At 41.4% G+C, this 20,213-nt stretch overlaps 1 protein-coding gene across 1 annotated transcript in view; it reads right to left on the bottom strand.

Moving 5' to 3' along the window:
* PTPRR (protein tyrosine phosphatase receptor type R) overlaps window positions 1-20,213 on the bottom strand; it is a gene marked incomplete at its 5' end in the record, with an annotated part of 150,320 nt that overhangs the window by 57,541 nt on the left and 72,566 nt on the right. The window contains 4 exons of the mRNA XM_075727931.1: window positions 992-1,254; window positions 6,813-6,923; window positions 14,609-14,764; window positions 19,781-19,894. Coding sequence (XP_075584046.1) covers window positions 992-1,254; window positions 6,813-6,923; window positions 14,609-14,764; window positions 19,781-19,894 — 644 coding nt within the window. The remainder of the gene's footprint in view (window positions 1-991; window positions 1,255-6,812; window positions 6,924-14,608; window positions 14,765-19,780; window positions 19,895-20,213) is intronic.

The following is a 20,213-nucleotide window of genomic DNA, read 5'->3' on the forward strand; positions in this document are numbered from 1 at the left end:
TAAAATTTCTGTCATTGAAATCCTGTGGTTCAAGCAGAATCAGGGTTACTGCTCAACTCTGAGAGTCCTCACAGACAAGGCTCTGCTTGGTCTCCTTTCATTCTGATTTCCCCATCGTATCTGCGTGGCGTCTGTTCTTTCATTTATCATCTGTGCTGGGGTAGAAGAGTTCAGTTGCACGGCTGCATGCTACGTTAGTTATTCAGAGCACTGATGCTTTATGAAAGCGGCCTGCAGCCATCGGGCAAGAAATTATGTAGGTTTCTAACAGAGGAGAGACAGATGCCATTGTGCATTCTCCCGTGGGAAGAATATCTAGTTTTATAAAAAGAGCACTGGCCCAGTTTTTGAAAGGTAGAATGAGTGGCAAGGTTTGGTGCCCGAGTATTTCTGAGGAGCTGCACGTAAGGGTCAGTTTCATTACTAATCACTTCTTTCTCTTTTTTTGTAAAGCCTGTAGACCTCACACTGTATCCTGACCATCATGGAAAGCTGGATTTAAGAAGAAAAATTATCTAAAGGTGATAATGGAAATACTGTATGAGACTGGTAAATGCACTCGGTGTAAATATTGCTTCTTTCTAAGCTTCCCATGTGCTAGGGACTCCCTGACAATGAGAATGTCCTTTGCTGACAAAATATAACAAGCCCTTGTGCCCTCTGCCAGGATCTCCAGGATCAAAACAGGCAAAAATCAATGGAAAATGAAAAATGACTTCTTTGGAGTAATAGTTGGAAAGGGGAAGAAACAAATTAGCAAAAAGAATTCCAGTACTGCGGTTAATCTCAGCCCAAACTGATGGACCTTTGCTCATATGAAAAAGAAAGGAAAGAATACCCCTGAGATAGATATTAACACACCAAAATCCCACTTCTCAGATATCTGTATGGCAAAGTCTCCCACTCATTGACAGAAGAGACACATATGAAATCATGCGGCATGAGTATAACAAAGCAGAATAAATCCTGAAGGCAACGGGCACCATCCTACCTTTCCTGGAGCCCCACAGGTTTCATTCTGAAAGGAGACGGACTGGCACACAGGGGAGGTTTGAGCTCAGGAACACATTGGCCTTGAGGGTCCACTACCACATTGACAACCTTTGGAGCCTGTTGAGGCTGGACCATACTGTTGGCAGTCTTATACTCGGACTGAGATGTCTGCAGGGGAAGGGGCGAGAGGTGGATCTCCTGCTTCTTTTCCTTCTCTTGTCTCAGTGACAACTGGATCTTCTCCTTTAATCTGTACAGAACCTACAGAAATGAAGAGGAAAGCCCAATCTCAATTTCCTGGTAAACAAAGCAAGGAAAGTATCACAAATGCTGGATAAGATTGCTACACGTGGCTATAGAAGGTAAGCTGCAAGTTGTGTTACATGGCGTTTCCCACAACAGGATAAATATTTTCATTACATAAACCACAGTGTGTACACATGGGCAGTAGGGATTTTAACAGTTCTTATTGTGAGCCAGTAATTATTTGTAATACCAGCAGCTGTATTATTAAATGGGCAAATAACATAGAATGGAAAATAGTTACAAAACACACTGTGAAGAAGGAAATACTGATAAATAGAGTAATTGTAGAAAAATTTGTAAGAATTTTAACACAAGAGAGCCAATGGCACAAAATAAAAGAGGCGTTCATGATACATCCAGGTATGTATCTCTAATTATAGCAGCCTCAATTTGTTTTAGAGCAGGTGTTCTTAAAAACTCTTACTCATTTTGCATGGAGCTGATGGTTGAACAGAGTAACTTTACTAGGCCACTTTTGTAATGGTAGGCTGCTACTACTCTGAAATACTCCTCAGGATAAGGATATCCCTCAGTATCCTCAGAGAAACATAACCTGTTCTGGAATAAAGCTGAAGCGATGCATGGCCTATGAAGATATTTAGGCATCTGTTCAGAAAAGTGTGTTTTACAATTACCAAGACATTGATGTCTGAACATACTCTAATACCAGGATTCTCTGTCCACCTATTGCTTACAAACTTGGATGTCAGATATCTGCAGCAAAAGCTTTTCAGAAGTTGTACTGATCCTCTTTCACCGAACTCCACGCTGACGCTGTACACCTGCTTGGCGAGGGCTGGCGGGTAGCGTGTACTCAGTAATGTCACTCCAGAGGAACCTGTGTTACGCCTATTTAACACATCTTATCTCTCTTGAGGGGAATGAAAAAAACAATTTCTGAGCTGTAGCTGTGCCATTTTCAAAATGTGCCTTAGAATCTATGAAACTTAGGAGAATTACTATCATAAGTACTGTGTGTGGAGGTGGGTGAAAGGCACTTACACAGCTTTTTGAAGGTGTCTGCAGATACCCTTATACCTTCTACTCTGCTTTATCTGTTGCTGTAAAGCATTTAAATTGAATCCTGGTTTGCAAAGCCATAAAGACAAAGCCTAGACAAAAGCATTTTTCCGCTGCAAGTCAGAAGCTCTTTGACAGCTGTTGCCCCACTACCACCACATAGATCTAGCACTCCATAGCTTTCCGGTGAAGACTGGATATATCTGATGGGTTTGTTTTTTCAAGGATTAGCATTAGAGGTTTAGCTGGGAACTGACCTAATGTCATTAGCAATACACCCATTAAACAAGTCTTAGCTACGTAAACCATCTGTTCATTCAGAAGAGTTTAGAATTAAATTGCATGGATAAGATAAGCTGCTCTTTGCCATTATTTTGCAGAAAAAACAGCCTTACTGTGAAGCAAGGATGCAGGTATCAGTAAAGACAAAACAGGGTCTTGAAATATTTTAACCCTCTTTTCCTCCAGTGGTCTCATTTGTTTCTGGTAACCCACAGATATACGGCTCAGACACTCACAGTCATGACATTGTTAACCATACCTTCTTGTCACTGATATATTTTGACATAGTTTCATGCCTTGGAGACCCAGGGAATTATGTTTTTGACTTCCAAAAACCTGGACAAGTATTAGACCCTAGGAAAAAAGATAGCCTGCCACCAGCAGAAGTTGAAAAAAAGCTAAAGAACCACATCTGATCTAAGAGCTAACACACTTTCCTCAGAAAGTGTGGTCAGGGCTATCATGTTTTTAATGAATGCCAGGTGAAAGTCAAACAAACAGAAATGGCCAAAAAGACAGTGATCAACCCAATCACCAAGCTCTGCAAAGGGAACAACTCAGTTGTACTCATATTTCAAATAACTTTAAACACATCCGTCACTATGGATGGAAACAGGTATGAAGCCCCTAAATTACGGAAACTGACATTTTACTGATACCCCAGAAGATTCATTGCGAGGATAATCAAGAGGCATGGAACAACTGAACAACACAAAGTACTATTTTCCAGGACACACAAGGTGGGTCATCTGTAATTTTTTCATATATTAAACCTAGGGTTCAAAGCCACAGTCCAAAAGGAAAATAAGTCTTCTTTCTGCCTCCTCTTTGACTCAGCTTATATGGAAGAATGACAGCGTGCTGACAGCATGGCTTTTTTTTTTTTTTTTTGGGGGGGGGGGGGGGAAGAAAAACATTTAGAAAACCCTTTTATCACAAACAGCTACAAATATTTCATAATCTGAAGGTGATACTTTCAGACTACTCAACAGATACTTACATGTACATATTCAAAAAAAAAAAAAAAAAAGGATATGCAAACATATTAGTTTATTAAACCAGGCAAAATTAGTAAGAAATATGATAGCAAATAATTTAACCCACTGTCAAATACCGTGTTATTTAGTAAATTTGGTGATGGCTCAGTTATTTCTCTATCTATGTAAAATAAAAAATACAGAGACCTCTTTTACACATAGGAGTGCTAAAAATATTTATTCTTACTTAGCACTTCGCCTGGCAAACTTTGTGAATGTTGTACAATGTTCCCAGTGGAAGTGAGCCCATGGTCAGCCCATGATGAGGATAGCAATGAGCTGCGTGTTGGCTTCCACATATGATGAATTGCTCCTGGGACACAAGAGGTTCCCATACCACGACAACGAGGACTAGCTGAGTAAATACATAAAACGACCTCAGAGGTACAATTTACAAGTCCAAGTTTAGCTCATGTGCTGCTGTACTACCCTGTTTAGCAATACTCTCCACTGTAGGTTTTTATGTATAGAGGCCAGATATTTGTTAAATTCCAGCCAAGTATTAAGAAGCCTAAAAGTTGTTAATGCACAGTGTGCTCTCAGCGCAGGGAAGCGTCATGGTTTGTAAAACCCAGTTAAGAGACAAGGCTGCATGTTTTACAATTTCTGCAGAAATTACACAGAACAAATCAATAACACTGACAATTCAGCTGTCTTACACTGAGCACTGCTAGTCATCATAATCATCACTTAAAGTACTTCCTACTCCGCACTTTAAAGGACACTTCCAAGTCGTCTTTCCAAGGCTAAGCTTTCTGCTTTTGGACCCTTTAAACTACAAATAACGACCTATGGACAAAAAGGTGCCTACCCTGTAATTTTAAAAGAGAGGACACATTTAGGTGATCTCATAAGTTCTATACAGCCAAAGCTTCTTACGATGAGCCCTAATGCTTTATGCTAAAGCTGAATGGTCAGGTAGACTGCAATGGCTGAATTTGAAATACTGTATTCCTACTTTTCATAAATCTGCCACTCTGACACACATAAAGTGGGATGAAAAACAATGTGAGCTGTTTGTTAGCCTTGTAGATTGTACATACTTCATGTATCAGCAGGTCCTGGCAAAATCTGAGACAGTGTCCACTTACACAGTCTAAACAGTAGCACACGTAAAGACACAGGTTGGACCTTGGAGGGGACAGAAAAGGGAATGCCTGCAGAAAAGACCACAGCATCACAGTAAATCCATCTGGAAGGGAGTTCAAGGAGTCTACTAGTATTTACCTCTGCTCTAACTCCAGATCAGCTACACCCAAACTATTCCTGACAGATGCTTGCCTAAAACCTTAACGGGTGAAAACTCATGAGCTTCCCCAAGCAATGTACTCCAGGGTCTAGTGACCCATGCGATAACAAAGTTATTTCTAATGAGTCAGCCAAATCACCCTTTCAAAAAATTTGCTTCTCTTCCAATCCCCAGTGGAGAAAGTATCATCTTCTTCCTTACCACAGTGTTTGAAATCTTTCCATGTTTGAGAACTACCATGTTTCTCCTTGCTCTTCTTTTCTCTGTCATAAATAAACCAAATTTCATGTCTTCTGTATCTCTGATTACTCTTTTATCTCCTCCTTACTATAATTGCCTGACATTTTTCACAAGTGTGGTACCCAAAAGAGACCACAGAGAATGAGTAATACACGATACTATAACTAAATTATTACAAGAACCAAGTTGAATGCAGATCTCAGAGATCATATCCTCATCTATACAACCCAGGGCAAGAAGTGTATTTTTTGCAGAAATGTGATGTGATGTTACTCATGTACTTCAGTGTGTGCTCCGCAGTACTGCTGGAACGTTTCCTACAGAACTGTTGCTTTGCCATGCATCTCCTACATTGTACTGATGCACACAATTGGAGCTCTTGTCCCTGCCAAGCAGTATTCTTGTTACTTCCCATCTTTTCTCCAGCACCTTAATAATATTTTAAGTTCTGATACTGTCCTCCACAATGCTTACAATTCCCAACACCGTCTACGCATTTCAAATAATTAATGAAAATACTGTGTAGTACTGGGACAAGGACAGACAGCATTTTCTATACCCTTCCAGTTAAACAGTCAGTAATGACCAAAATAACTGCTTCTCCAAAGTAAAAAGTTTGAGTAAAAGTTAGTACTTCTAGAGTTACTCTCTTGTTTTTGAGTGAGATGGCATGGAGAAACGGAGATGACTAGGAAGAAGAAATCATATAAAGCAAGAATTTTTGTGAGAAAATAAATACTTTTCAAATCTTAGGGAGACTTTAAAAACTTAAATAAGATTTTGTTGTAAATGGGATTATTTTTTAATATCTTCAGTTTAAACATTCTTTCCATCTTAAGGTTGTAAGTGGGAAATCCATCTAGGTTAAAGAAAATTAAACGTGTTTGAAAGCAAAATATCTCAAAAGTCTCCAAGATACTATGTGTTCATAAATGCTGAAAATTGTCATAGAATTCAGTAAACCCTTATATTTATGCACCACAGAAGAAATCTACAGTTCAGAGAAGGAAAACATGAGATACAACATTGGAAAAAATGCAAAAATTACCCTATGAAAGTCAGTTGTGGTGTAGTGTTGTTCATCTTCTGTGTTACCCTTGCACATCTCATATTTAGCATATTAGAAGTATGTCTAATGCCCAGAAACCTGGCCACTGAACTCATACAATGTGAGTGGCAAAGTTGTTCAAAAGTACGATTGCTCCTTCATGTAGTTACTAGTCATTTCAGTTTAAAATTTGTGTATTCAATACACGAATACCGATACACACTCTAAAAACTGCGCATTGACAATATTGTATCAATGTGGTGGTGTTTTTACTATCCAATAAAGCTGAAATACAGGCAGCTAATGCAACTTCAGGGATCCTGGGACCTTAGTAAGAAGGTTGAGAAGTCATCATTCACGTCACTACACAGTTACTCTGCAGATTTAGGAGCCCATTATTTATTTCTTCAGCTTTCTTCTAGTTACATTCTTCAGTTGGACTCAAAATATATCAAGAAATGTGGTTCTTCAAACTTTGGCTTCACAGCATTATGAGAGTGACCAACTCTTACCTTATAGTTGAGTTTTTAATAGCTTTCAGAAAACACCGTTCATGTAAAGAATGTGTGACACTATCTTTGAAACTGAGAAAAGCATGAAGTAAAGAACAGCAAAAAAAGGTAAAAAGGATACTTACCATTAAACAAGTTACTAGAATGACAAAGATGCTGAGAAATATGACAACCGCATAAAATCCTTCTTTGCTCCAGATTTTGTCTGCTTCATGCTGTCCTTGCAAAACATTTTTCTTTTTTAAACAATAAAACAGAAAGAGGAAGAGAAAAAAAGTTACACAGTATGTGCGCAGATTAACTAGCTCTCGTCAGGCATTAATCACCCTCCTCAGCTTTGTCACAGTTCACATTCCACCGTATATGGCACTCACTTTGAACGCTGCTATTTGCATACCCACCTCGGCTACGCACCCTGCCTGCACTCTGTGCGCGTCCGTGTCCGTGCGGGCAACCCAGGGCTCCTAACGCTACGCAAGGTGATCTAAGATCTTCTCTGTGGCTGCTGAGATAATCCTCCACCAGGAGTCATGGGCTGGTTGAAGGTAAGCAAACAAGACTTGCAGTCTTTCTTGGAAACTACCTGGCTCATCAGGTACAAGGGCAGTGCTCCCGCGTGGGCTGCGGGAACCACTTGCCCTGCCTCTTTCTCCCCGCTGCGTATCTCCAGCCCCAGCACCACGCCAGCCTCGGGACTTTTTACACTTGATACAGGAGTGAAGAGCAGGTGACTTGCCAGTTTGCCTTTGTGAGCTGGAAAGCCCTGCCACCGTCACCTTTAGAGTACACACACACACACACACATGTGCATACGTGAAAAATTCTGATTATGCTGAAAGTAATCTCACTGTCTGTCTATCTATAATTCTGATTATGCATAAAGTAATCTCATTATCTTTGGGTTCCTGCTGATAGTACATTTCTAAAACAGCTGTGCACACTAAAATTTCCAGAACTCCTGGGGAACTCCTGGGGATTACGAAATAATTGTAAAAGCATTTATTTTTGGCTTTATTGCAGTGTGGGGACTTGGTTGGGCTATTAAATTACCAGAATTTCACTATGTTTCCAAATAGACATTTGGCAGTAGAAACAGGGTACATGTACCCTCAGTCTAACTGCAATAGAATAAAGTATGTTGTCTTGTGTTTCCGTGACCACAGTTCAGTAGGCGTTGCTCTCCCAATTTTCAGCTACTTGCTTTTCTTTTCTTAATTGTGCATTTTCAGTACAGTTCTCAGACTGAGTAAAAACACCTGTCTTAAATTATGGTTTCCACTGTAAATGTTCAAGGTCTTGCTGTTTCCTTTTCGCTGAAATTCCCCAATGGCTTTAATTAAACTTCTTGTTTAACTAGTGAGTTGTCTTCCTATCTCAAGGTGGGGGACATTGTCTAAGAGGACTGGGAGTTTTCCACAGTGGAAAGAGTTCCTCCGTTTAAAGGTGAGTGGCTGCTCACTGGACCTGTATAACTGCAGGGACCCTCTAGCACTTTACATGGGTACTTCATGCTCCAAAGTCTGCTTAGCCACCCATTAGCCTGCTCTTTTGAACAGTTAATATATCAAGCAAACTCCTTGTGTCCATCAGCCTCCCAAACACAGAAGTCCTGATGAAGTTGAATTCATGTGGAAAGGCTTGCTGAGGAGGAGATCATTGCCTGGGGAAGAGAGGGCAAGCTGACAAAAACCTGCTGCATGCTGGATCCCACTATGGTTTTCATGGTCCTCCTTTCAGCACAGGTTTGTGCCCTGCTTGCTTTGAAAAGGGCCAGGACAATGCAGATTAAAGTCAACGCAGATGCAAGACAATTCACAGATCATACTGCCACAAAATGCAAACATCGAGAGAAGTATTTGGGAGCATGGTTAATTTACAGAGACTTGCTTGCTAAAAAAAAAAATGCATGTGTATAACCAGGAGTTGACTGATTTAGAACTGAAAGCATCATAAACAAGAGTTTTCTTTGGAAGTCATAGCCCTAGGGACCAGAATGGAAATCCTTTACCCCCTTCTGCTAAACTACAGAAACAGACCTTGTAAAATTAGTGTATTTGTGTGTGTGTGTGTGTGTAATCACGCAGTGTTTCATGATCTGGGCTTAAAAGTATTGCAGGTATCGACAGTTTAGCAATGTTTATAAGTGTCAGTCTTGTGTTTAGTGAGTAACTTAAAAACCAGGGCTTTCAATGATAAGCTGGAAATCTTGCCAAATATATCTGCAAAAATTGTTCCTAGACATATTTGAAGAGTGTTGCCACTCTAACGGGGTGCAGCTCTCCGTGCAACCTGCTACCTCAGCACAGCAAGGTTATTCTGCTGTGCTCACAGCACAGGACTCGGGTCCCAGTACTGGCTCAGAGCCCAAAACTGCAGCTGCTCCACACATCGGACTGCTTCTCTTGAGCTCCATGAGAATCCCACAGCGACAGCAGCAGCTATAAACTGTTGACCCTGGGTAGGTTACCCGATGGCTTTCCGGTGTTTCAGATCTCTCAGGAGAAAATCTAGATAAAAAGCAGGAGCTGAAGGAGAATTGGCCATGCTGACCTTTTCTAAGTGAGTAAATGGGGGGGGTTGTGCCTTGAAAGGACAAATACACTAAAAAGTAAATGAAAAGCTAATAGGACTTTTTGACTCAATGGGTGAGAGACTTTAATTAACTGTAATTCACTAGCACCACAAAACTTTTTAAATATTTTATAATAGACTTTGTATACATAACTGAGTCTAAGAGAATTAATCTCTATGACATCTGTCTAATGGTACGTGTGTTCAGGATACATTTTTCCCTGATTGGTCTTTCTAAAAATAAAGCTAACGAATATTAACGAATGCTGTTAAAAAGGGTAAAAAGATGTATGCCACAACTTGAACGTTTCACGCACCATTTTGAAAGACTGAAGTAGTACCTTCACCTAACCCAGGAAATCTCTCCCCCAGATCTAACTGAGCAGTATGCAGAACAGCAGACTCATTGCTTAAGCTGCTCCCTAATGACAGAAGAGGCTGTGACCTACAGTAACTGAGTCAGTTCACGCCCACAATAAGGAACTGCTTTCTAAAGCGTCAGTGCTGCTCATTCAGAACTTTGTTCCTCAGTCTGGGAGAACTGATAAGAGGGACAGAAACTGCCACGCTCACTACAAATTGTTGACGCCCAGGAAAAATAAGCTTACAGGATGGCCAAATGCTGTGGAAAAATCAAAAAAGAGAGGATTTCTGTCCATGACCATGGGCAATGAGCCTCTCACATGGAGATGTGCTGTGTCTCAATTGACTGATGTTACTCCACATTTCTCAGTCACTCTGTTGGGAGCCTTTTCCTGCCTGAGAACCCACTAAGACTTTTGCATAGTTTTTGAGGAGTGGCAATGTACCACTGCCATCACAGGGCAGGAAGATAAACTCAAGCTGAGCTGCAAAAAGCCACAGCTGATAAAGGCAGGGGTACCCAGAGCGGGTGGGCTGGCAGGGGAGTTCCAGTAGCTCAGCCACCATCAGGTCCCACAGCAAATCTGGCTTCATCATCCTGTACATCATCAAGAGGATCATCCCTGGTGTTTGACTCCATTCCCTAAGGAGTGTCCACAATCAGGTGAGTCATTCAGGCAGAATTAGCCAGCTTAATTTAAACAGTTTAAATTCAACATAATTCAAGGTAGGGAACAATCAACGTATTCTAAACAATGCTATTGCCAACCTTACTGAAGAGTGCCTGTATCTGCTTTGCTCTGAACTGGAACACTGGAATGTGTTTAGAAAAACAATTTTCTATAGAATTTTTTTTAAAAGAAGACATTAAAAATCTACTCTGGCCTTTCTGGTCTTATTATGGAAACCTAGTGGATTATTTCTAGAAACAAATAAAATGAGCAGCCAGCTTTTGATAATAACAAGAGAGACATTGACCTGAAGTAGTCACTGTAAAATCTGTGACTGAAAGATCCTGTCAAGGTATCAGGAGATCAGGAGCTGCCAGGAAAGATAAGTCTTCACTGGAAAATAGGTGAATTTGCAAATGGGTCAGTTAACCCCAGTTAGTTGCTTGGGCTGAAAGACTAATGAAAGCACGGCAAGCTGTAGTTCTGAGCTCAGAGGAAAGCTTACACAGAGCTGGGAAATGAACTTAAGATCAAAAAAGGCTCACTGAAGTTCACACTGAGTTGCTTTTGCTTTTTCTGCTATTTTTAACTATGTTAGCTAAGGCAGGTTAGGCAAGTCTGCCAAGAAATCACTGCCAGCCCCAGTGAAAACATGCAGGAACACGGGTGACCTCTCCGACTCCCAGCCACTTAACATGTCCCATGACAAAGCCTCCCCAAAGAGGCACACACCTGACACGTGTGTGCGATAAAGTGTTGTGATTTCATGTCAAAGCTGGCAGGCCTGCAGGGCTCCTGTCCCTGCCGCGGTGCTCTGCTTGCACCCATGCAGGTGGAACGCTACGTCTGCCTTGCGTGACCACAGGAGCACGTCCCTGTGCTCTGCTTTGTTCCCGGGTGCCTCTGTCGGTCTAGGCTGTTGTAATTTCTAAGCTATTGGGTTTGATCATTTGTCCTTACAATGACTTATGGTTTCTGTATGCTGTAAGTGCATGATTGGTTCCTTTGATTTCTTCTCTAAGAAGTTAATATCACACACTTCAAAGGCAACCAACAGAAGCCTTGTGCAAGGAGGCTGTAATGATACATTTTGGGATTGCATAATTTTGGCAGGAACTCTGGAAAATTCTCCTTTTGTGCCACATCTCCTAGCTGGCAGTTAGCTTATCTCTCAATAGACAGTAACTCTTATTTCACCTACTGTAACTTCAGTTATTCTTGTCATTCAAAGCCACTTCAAGTTCTCTTCCACTCTCCTAAGCTCTGAAATCCAATAGTATTTTCTATTTTCCCTGAGCACAATTTAAAGACATTAGGAAGTCAGGATTCCCACACCATAATAACATGGACTGCCTGAGTCATTGAATTTAGTCCCACCAACAAGCAACAATTTGGTAATTTGTCCTGAGGAATTCTGCTCCTGGCCCTGCTACACACCATGGAGCAGGACACAATCCTAAATCCCACTTCAGACACAAACTTTAGACCATAATAAAAGAGCAAATGCTACAACTACAATAGGCCATTGGAAGAGAAAGGACATATGGAACGTATTGCCATTTCCCTGGATCCCCAAAAGGGCAACAACTCTGCGAAATTACATTTTCACATTCCCACAGGTACACAGTCCATGCTACACCAGGCAGCAAAGGACTCTAGTGGTTCGTACAGCAAAGGCACATGGGGAATCTGCTCTTTCAGCTACTGCAGCGTAAGAAACTAGGATATGAATTTTAAGACAGGCAATTGAATTGAAAATATATCAATCAGTGATTAATGCATCAGCAGATGTGAACTGGCAAATTATTACTGGAATGAATGGAAATGTTGTTCCAGTCACCTACATCCACTGAGGCTTTTGCTGTTTATGGGATCGCATGGGCTGAGACTTTAAGCAGAAAGCTTCAGTTTTCCACTTGGTTGGAAAACTTGGGTTTTCCTACATAATCTTGGTAAAGTTTCTTAGGATAGGGCAACCTCCCCCACCATTAAAGAGAGTCAACCAAGCAATCTCAGGAGAGGTATCCCAGAGATGGGATGAACTGCCCACTGGAGCTAATTCTGTCTTTCTGTTTACCGTCGAGAGAGACGGTAGACTTTCAAGCCTTAGGCAGCTAATACTGAAACAGGCAGCTAAAAAAGGAGACAAATTCCAGCCCTAACACCTCTGTGTCAGCCACCCACCTAGAAAGATGAGGGTAATGCTTCCTTTCTGCACAGATACACTGTGAGTGCGTATACAATACTGGTCGTGAAACATTCTGAGTTCTTGGTGGAAGAATAACAATTTATTAGCTTATGAATTAATTAGGATTGATAGTTCAGGAATAAACACACAAAATGGGTAAAATAATGTGTCAAAGCTATGTAAAGCTTTATATAACTATATCTTCCTTCAAAGGCTTGCCTGTTTTGATTTTCTTTGCTGTTATTTTCTTTGGCACGATTTGTTCTTAGAGCAAGTTAAGAGAAGAGTAAATAACTGGTTAGTAGTTGAGCAAGTAAAGATTATATGTTGTTGTCTTTTAGCTCCTGTTTTCTGTGAAGTCTTGCACATGTAAACAATTTATTAAGATCCAAAAGGAATACCTATTAGTGTAAAGCTGCATGAATTTTTCAGGATCAGGGCCTTAGCTGTGTAATCTGCTAGCAACTGAAACATTAAAATAATCTCTTGTTTCTCCAACCGTATTAGAAGGAGTTAGATTCTGCATAACTTTCATCCTAATAATCATCTCTAAATGATTCCGTCTGGTTGTCTACATTTTTTTCCAGAGAGAAAATTCAAATATCTGAGCACTCCAGATTATTGAAATGTATCTAACATTGATGAGATCTTGAGTTCAGTGCTGTGTTTTTTTCCAGTGTCTTTTCATAGCTTGATACTATTTCTCCATTCATCTATTATTCATATATGTTCTTGTCCCACGTCTACCTGAAGTGTTATTTGTAACTGAAGTACTTGGAACAGATAACTTCATATATCACAACCATCAGTCTCATATGCTTCAGTAACAAAGGACATTCTGACCTAAAGGAAGCTTAGCCCAGGTACTGATGGGTAATATAAAGATCTGATTTGACATTTGAACAGCACTGCTTGGCTTTGTTTTGTATGAGAACAGCTAAAACCTGAGAATGTGCTCATTTTCACAGTGGCAGGCTGCTGTGGTAGAGCATGTAAAATTGCATTAAACTGGCCTTGTTTTTATATTTTGGTTTTTTGTACCACAGGCATCTTCCAGATTCTTAAACAGATTTAGAATACTTAAAATGAGCAAAAGCATTTCTAATCAGTAGAAATACAGGTGAACATAACAGCCAGTACTAACTCAGCAATGGCTCAGACATAGGTTTGGATGTAAAAAAACCAGGAACACTTTACCCACAGGTGGAAACACAGCTCATAAGAACCTCTCCTTTTCTCCTTTTTTTTGGACATAGACATCTCCTCTGTCAAAATGGGAGCTTCCATGGAAAATACTAATTCTTGATAACATGTCTGAAGTTATTTGGACCTCACACTGAATTCTGAGGGTCTTTATATGTAGGTAAGGGCTTCTAGGACGCTAAATAAAATGCAATGTGATGTGACTATGTCCATGAGCTCAGTGATTTCCTTTCCTAAAGGCCTTCGTGTTTATTCATTTGCTGTGCATGGCTCAAGTGGTCAGCCCAGAATTAGATGTCTATCCCACTGGTAATGTCTGGGACACTGTGGAGATGGCAGCGCAGTCTCTGCTTTGAAATAGATTTTTTTTTTTTTTTTCAAAAAAAATGGATGTAGTCATACAGATAATAGCTACAAGTTTTATTTTTGCCCTCTTTTTGGAGCAGGTGAACACAATAAATCTCTCACTTCTCCCGAGAAGAGAAAGAAGCATGAATACAATGTACAAATTCAGTTTTCAAAATCATGTCAGACACAAGTTACACAGGTAGTAATGCTCACACCTGACATCTGCATTTCATTTATCTCTCTATGGAAATTGTTATACCTGCCAACACACATTAACAGACTGAATGTCCTTGGGCCCTCTTCCTTTAAGGCAATTGATGCATGCTTAGGATCTAAACTCTGATTTCAATGGTAGCCCAACTGTGTGAGGAGGACCTGGATTCATGCTTAAATAGCCTAATGAAGCACTATTAAAGTAATTTAACAGAGCTAGCTGTATAATTGCCTTACAGCAGTAATGCCATCTTAGCTTACACATTTCCCGCCTCATGCTTGAGAACCTCAGCCTGAAAGCTACCAGGGATGTAATAACTGTCTAATCTGTAACAAACTACAGGTTAGAAAATTGATAACCAACCTCAGGAGAGACCTCTGTTATTCCAAACTGGGATAAACTCTGATGCAAAATGTTGATATTAAGGGAACGCAGCACCTCTTCAGATGGGAGCGCCTCAGAAATTCCTGGCTTTCTGTTCAGTGGAGACACAAACAGTTCTACACAGTTCTTCTTCCCCTAGGAAAACAAAACAAATGCAGAATCATAGGAAGGGTCTGAGATTAGATATTCCCTGCTGTCTATAGATTGTAACAATAATTCCAAAAACAAAAGCATGGAATGTAAAGGCTGCAACCTGCTCTGTGGGGAGCGTATACCTACTCTCTGCCTCCTTAAATCCCATCTGACTGTGCAAGAAAATGCAAATACCATATGTGGGCACATGTGCTTTGTCTCATTCACTATTGCCAGGGTACCCTCTTCCCGAGAGTACCATTAAACAAGACAGGTCAATGTAACATGGTGAGCAGAGGAGCCATTGGATGCGGTCAAGGGCAAAGCACCAGCAGGGGTTTCAGCAGATAGTTCATCTGATCTGAGCTGAAATGCAACCCTGTTTTAGAAGGTGGTCCTTAAACAGGAATGCTTAGTTTAATGCTGTGGTATTTTGGCACTGCTTCCTAATCCCGTGTCAACACATTGCAGACACATACCACAATGAAGTATAAAGTCCTTTTAGTCGACTCAGTGGAACTCCTTAAAATGGCAAAACAAAATGAAAAGACCAGAAAAGTTTTGTTTACATTCAGTGGGTAAGATGAAAATACCTACTCTCCCCTCTATTAATTCCTGTCCTGGTGTCTTTGATGCAGTCCCGGCAGCCCAAGGGGTGCTGTGTTAGAGATGTCAATGATGCTCACTCTGTTGCAAGGGAGCAAAAGGAGAGACTGCCAGAGTTCCTCTGGTTGCGACAGACTGGAACAGCCCATGAGACCAGTGCTCCAGACAGTGCTGATGTCCACACAGGGTGTGGGAACCCGGGTTCTGCAGGGCTATGGCCAACTTAGAATCACAGAATCATAGAATGTTTTGGGTTGCAAAGGGACCTTTAGAGGTCATCCAGCCCAACCCCCCTGCAGGGAGCAGGGACAGCTTTAACTAGATCAGGTTGCTCAGAGCCCCGTCCAACCTGGCCTGGAATGTTTCCAGGGATGGGGCATCAACCACCTCTCTGGGCAACCCCTTCCAGTGCTTCACCACCCTCATTGTAAAAAATTCTTCCTTATATCCAGTCTAAATCTGTCCTCCTTTAGTTTAAATCCATTATTCCTTGTCCTGTCACAACAGGCCTTGCTAAAAAGACTGTCCCCATCCTTCCTGTAGGCCCCCTTTCAGTACTGAAAGGCCGCAATAAGGTCTCCTCGCAGCCTTCTCTTCTCCAGGCTGAACAACCCCAACTCTCTCAGCCTGGCCTCATAGGAGAGGTGCTCCAGCCCTCGGATCATTTTTGTGGCCCTCCTCTGGACCTGCTCCAGCAGGTCCACATCCTTCTTGTGCTGAGGGCCCCAGAGCTGGACGCAGCACTCCAGGTGAGGTCTCACCAGAGCAGAGCAGAGCAGAGGGGCAGAATCACCTCCCTCGACCTGCTGGCCACGCTGCTTTTGATGCAGCCCAGGATTTGGTTAGCTTTCTGGGCTGCAAGCATGTATTGTTGGCTCATGTCCAGCTTTTCATCCACCAGTACCCCCAAGTCCTTCTCGGCAGGGCTGCTCTCAATCCCTTCATCCCCCCGCCTGTATTGATATCGGGGGTTGCCCCGTCCCGGGTGCAAGACCTTGCACTTGGCCTTGTTGAACCTCATGAGGTTCACACAGGCCCACTTCTCCAGCTTGTCCAGGTCTCTTTGGATGACTTCTCGTCCTTCTGGCATGTCAACTGCACCACTCAGCTTGGTGTCATCTGCAAACTTGCTGAGGGTGCACTCAATCCCACTGTATATCATTGATGAAGATATTAAACAGTACTGGTCCCAGTATGGACCCCTGAGGGACACCACTTGTCACTGGTCTCCATGTGGACATCGAGCCGTTGACCACTACCCTCTGGATGCGACCATCCAACCAATTCTTTATCCACTGAACAGTCCACCCATCAAATCCATATCTCCCCAATTTAGAGAGAAGGATGTTGTGGGGCACTGTGTCGAAGGTTTTACAGAAGTCCAGATAGATATCTGTTGCTCTTCCCTTGTCCACTGATTCAGTTACTCCTTCATAGAAAGCCACTAGGTTGGTCAGGCAGGACTTGCTCTTGGTGAATCCATGCTGGCTGTCTCAAATCACCTCCCTGTCCTCCATGTGGCTTAGCACAGCTTCTAGGAGGATCTGTTCCATGATCTTCCCAGGCACAGAGATGAGGCTGACAGGTCGGTAGTTCCCAGGGTCCTCCTTTCTTCCCTTTTTAAAAATGGGCACAACGTTTCCCTTCTTCCAGTCACCAGGGACTTCACCTGACTGCCATGACTTTTCAAATATCATGGAGAGTGGCTTGGCAACTACATCAGCCAATTCCCTCAGGACTCTGGGATGCATCTCATCAGGTCGCATAGATTTATGTACATTCAGGTTCCTCAGGTGGTCTCGAACCTGATCTTCCCTTACAGTGGGAGGGGCTTTACCTCCCTGGTCCCCAATCTGTATTCCAACTTAGCTGAGGCTGCGATGCAGAGTCCAGACCTGGGGGGTGCCACACACGCAAGGTATGCATGGAGCTACTGCCTGCATTACTGCCTGCGCAGGCAAGAACCTCACCAGTCTGGTTATTTGCTATTCATTGTTATGGGATGGGAGAGATCAGTTCAAACCGGGACAATCCTGATTTCGCCCAGCCTCCTTCCCCTCACCTTGAATGTGCATCATTATCTTTACTGAAGTGAAGAAAAAGACATCTTTTGCTATTCTTAAAATACCCAGTTTTGCATTCAGAAGTAGAGCTGCACAGAAAGGTACTCTTTCAAACACATTTACCATATATCTGCCCTCTATGCTCTCACATCTGCTGCTGGTCCATCTGCTTGATAAGATTGGTAAGGATATTGGCTAGTGGTGGGACTGGGCATTTTTCAGGGCGACTACTCAGATCAGCTGGGTGATGAGGAGTGAAAACACGCCTACAGGTCTGGAGTGTGAGTTCAAGGCAGAGGCTTTTGTCGAGCTGAAGAAGCTGATTTGAGGCTATTCTGTCTCTGGTGTGGGTAGGTGGCTGGTTCTGGGTGTAGGTGGCAGGCACAAGGCAAGGCTTGGTGGTGATGCAGTATTCCCAGTGTTTTGTGCCTCCTCTGTTTAGGTTCCTCTGCCCATTAAAAGGCCTTTATGGGAGGAGGGTTTACTGGAAAGGTTAAGGAGACACTGGAAATGCCCAGTTAATATTTCCTGGCACACTATGTGTTGTTATATGTAAGAGGCTAGCAGGCCTTCTGCTCTCCCTGTCCCCAACCACATCCTAGCTGCTAGGCTTCTGATCACTTCTGAGAGCTGCTCACTTGGGAGAGATTCAGCCTACCTCACTCCTGTCATCTAAACTACCTCCAAAGTCAGTGGAGAGAGACTGGCATCTCCAGAGAATGATTTAATCCATCCGAAAATAATTGGGATCCCAATGCCTCTCCTCCTCCAGTTGTCCTTCTCTACATTGCTTCTACAAGGAACCTAGATGAGTAGCTTAGACTAGGCTGAAGAGAGGTGAGATGAATTTTGATGTGCCCTGCTTGCTTGCCAGCTCTCTGCATGAGAGGAACTGTCTCATGTTAGAAGGATGGGAAGTGGGAGTAATGTCTTCTAAGATGTATTTTTCTTCCTTGTGAATTTTGACTTTCTGTGTGTGATTTTTAGAGCAAATAGGGTAAAATTTTGTGTTCTTTCTTATATCATTAAAAGATTAACTCATAGCAGGCTTTTACAGATGTTGAGAAGACTAATTAATTAATAGCACTTACTGTATTCTGAGCTATATGCAGGTGCAAAATGACATTACCTCTTCCCTTAGATCACAAATGAGAGGAGAAAGGGAAAAGCTATGGAGCCAGTAGGAGAATAAACAGCATATTTCTTCTGCTTATTTACGTAATTTCCACAGAGCATAGCGAGAAAGCTACTAAGTGACTTAGTATGTTGAAATACACATCACAAACTCTGGAATATTTCTCATTTAATTGTGTTTTTCTCTGAATATGTCTTTCAACCTTTTATTCTGGTTAATGCAGGGGACAAAGGAGATTTAGCATCACTTGTCAGGAATGAGCAACATCACTGGTGAACATGAAAAGGACTGCATTGCATTCCTATTGATCTTTTCTGCTGTACTTCTTGTGTGATCCTTTCTCACAGAGACATTATTTGAAGGAGTTCTGTAATCCTTTTTGATGTATACAATCCTATCAAGCTATCAAGACAAGAAATACTTTTATGCTGAACCTGTCAGTTTTCTTCCCTAATACTCAGCCTCCATGTAGGATAAAATAAAATAACTCTTCTTCCCTCTGCAATGTGAATTGAAAGGTAGAAATACACACAGGAAGTTGTGGGTTTTTTTGTTTCATGGCAAAACTGTCATAAAAAGACCACAGTGTTAAGAACGTATGCTCTTAACCCTACACAGAAAAGCATACAATGACAGTTGCTTTTAAAAAGTCTTTGTTACTAGAAGCAAATTTGTCGTCATCTTTTGCAAATATGATACCACAGTCTACAAGATAATTTCTGAGCATAGATCATTATAGCTGAACAGCAAAACATGAATATTAATATTGTGAGAAGACGATTATTTTACTAATGGAAAATCTGAGGATAAATTGTGAAGATGCCTTCGAGAGGCAGAATCACATGTAATTTTTGAAGTAATATTCAACCTTTGAGAAACAAAACATGAATAATTGTCTCTTAATGAATGTGATATAGAACTGCATTGGAATGAAAACTAAGGGATAAGCAATCTGCTTATGAATAGGGCACAAAAGAGATTTATCTGACTTAATTTTTCTCTAGACTGTAACTGAGAATGGTTTCCTTTCAAACGAAAATTTAAATAATTTTGTAATGGAAATCTATTTTTCTGTAGTGCAGTTAAAAAAAATATTTGAAAAAAGTATTTTTCTGTCCTATTTTATTGCACTTTTCCATAATGACAGGAAAATAAATTTAAGAGAATTCAAAATAACCAGGTACATTTTATTATACGCAGCCCTTTGGTACTTACAATGAGTCTGTTGATATGAACTTGCTGAGGTAACAGTCCCAGTGCTGCTGCCACTCCTTGGCGAAATATCCGAAGCAATGTGATATTCAGCTTGTTTACATCCATTTGCAGTGTCTGAAAAACAAAACCAGTTCAAATGAACTCCTGCTCAACACATTCAGTTCTCAAGATGACTGATCTCTGGGACTCTTTGCTAATTATTTTTTTCCCAGAATGATAATCTGTGCAACCTCATTGCATCGTATTAAAGAACAAGTCCAAAGGAAAATTTAAGCATCTTAAATGCTGCTCGTTAGCAAAGTACCACCTTTCCTCAACTACATTCAAAATAGGTTCCAGTGGCTTTTGGCTAAATTCCTTGGACAAGTCACAGTGTTCAAGATAACACAATTACTATGAAAGGCAAGCATTAAACATCAATTCATCTTTAAAG

This window comes from Pelecanus crispus, chromosome 1 (assembly GCF_030463565.1).
Source record: "Pelecanus crispus isolate bPelCri1 chromosome 1, bPelCri1.pri, whole genome shotgun sequence".
Lineage (NCBI taxonomy): Eukaryota > Metazoa > Chordata > Aves > Pelecaniformes > Pelecanidae > Pelecanus > Pelecanus crispus.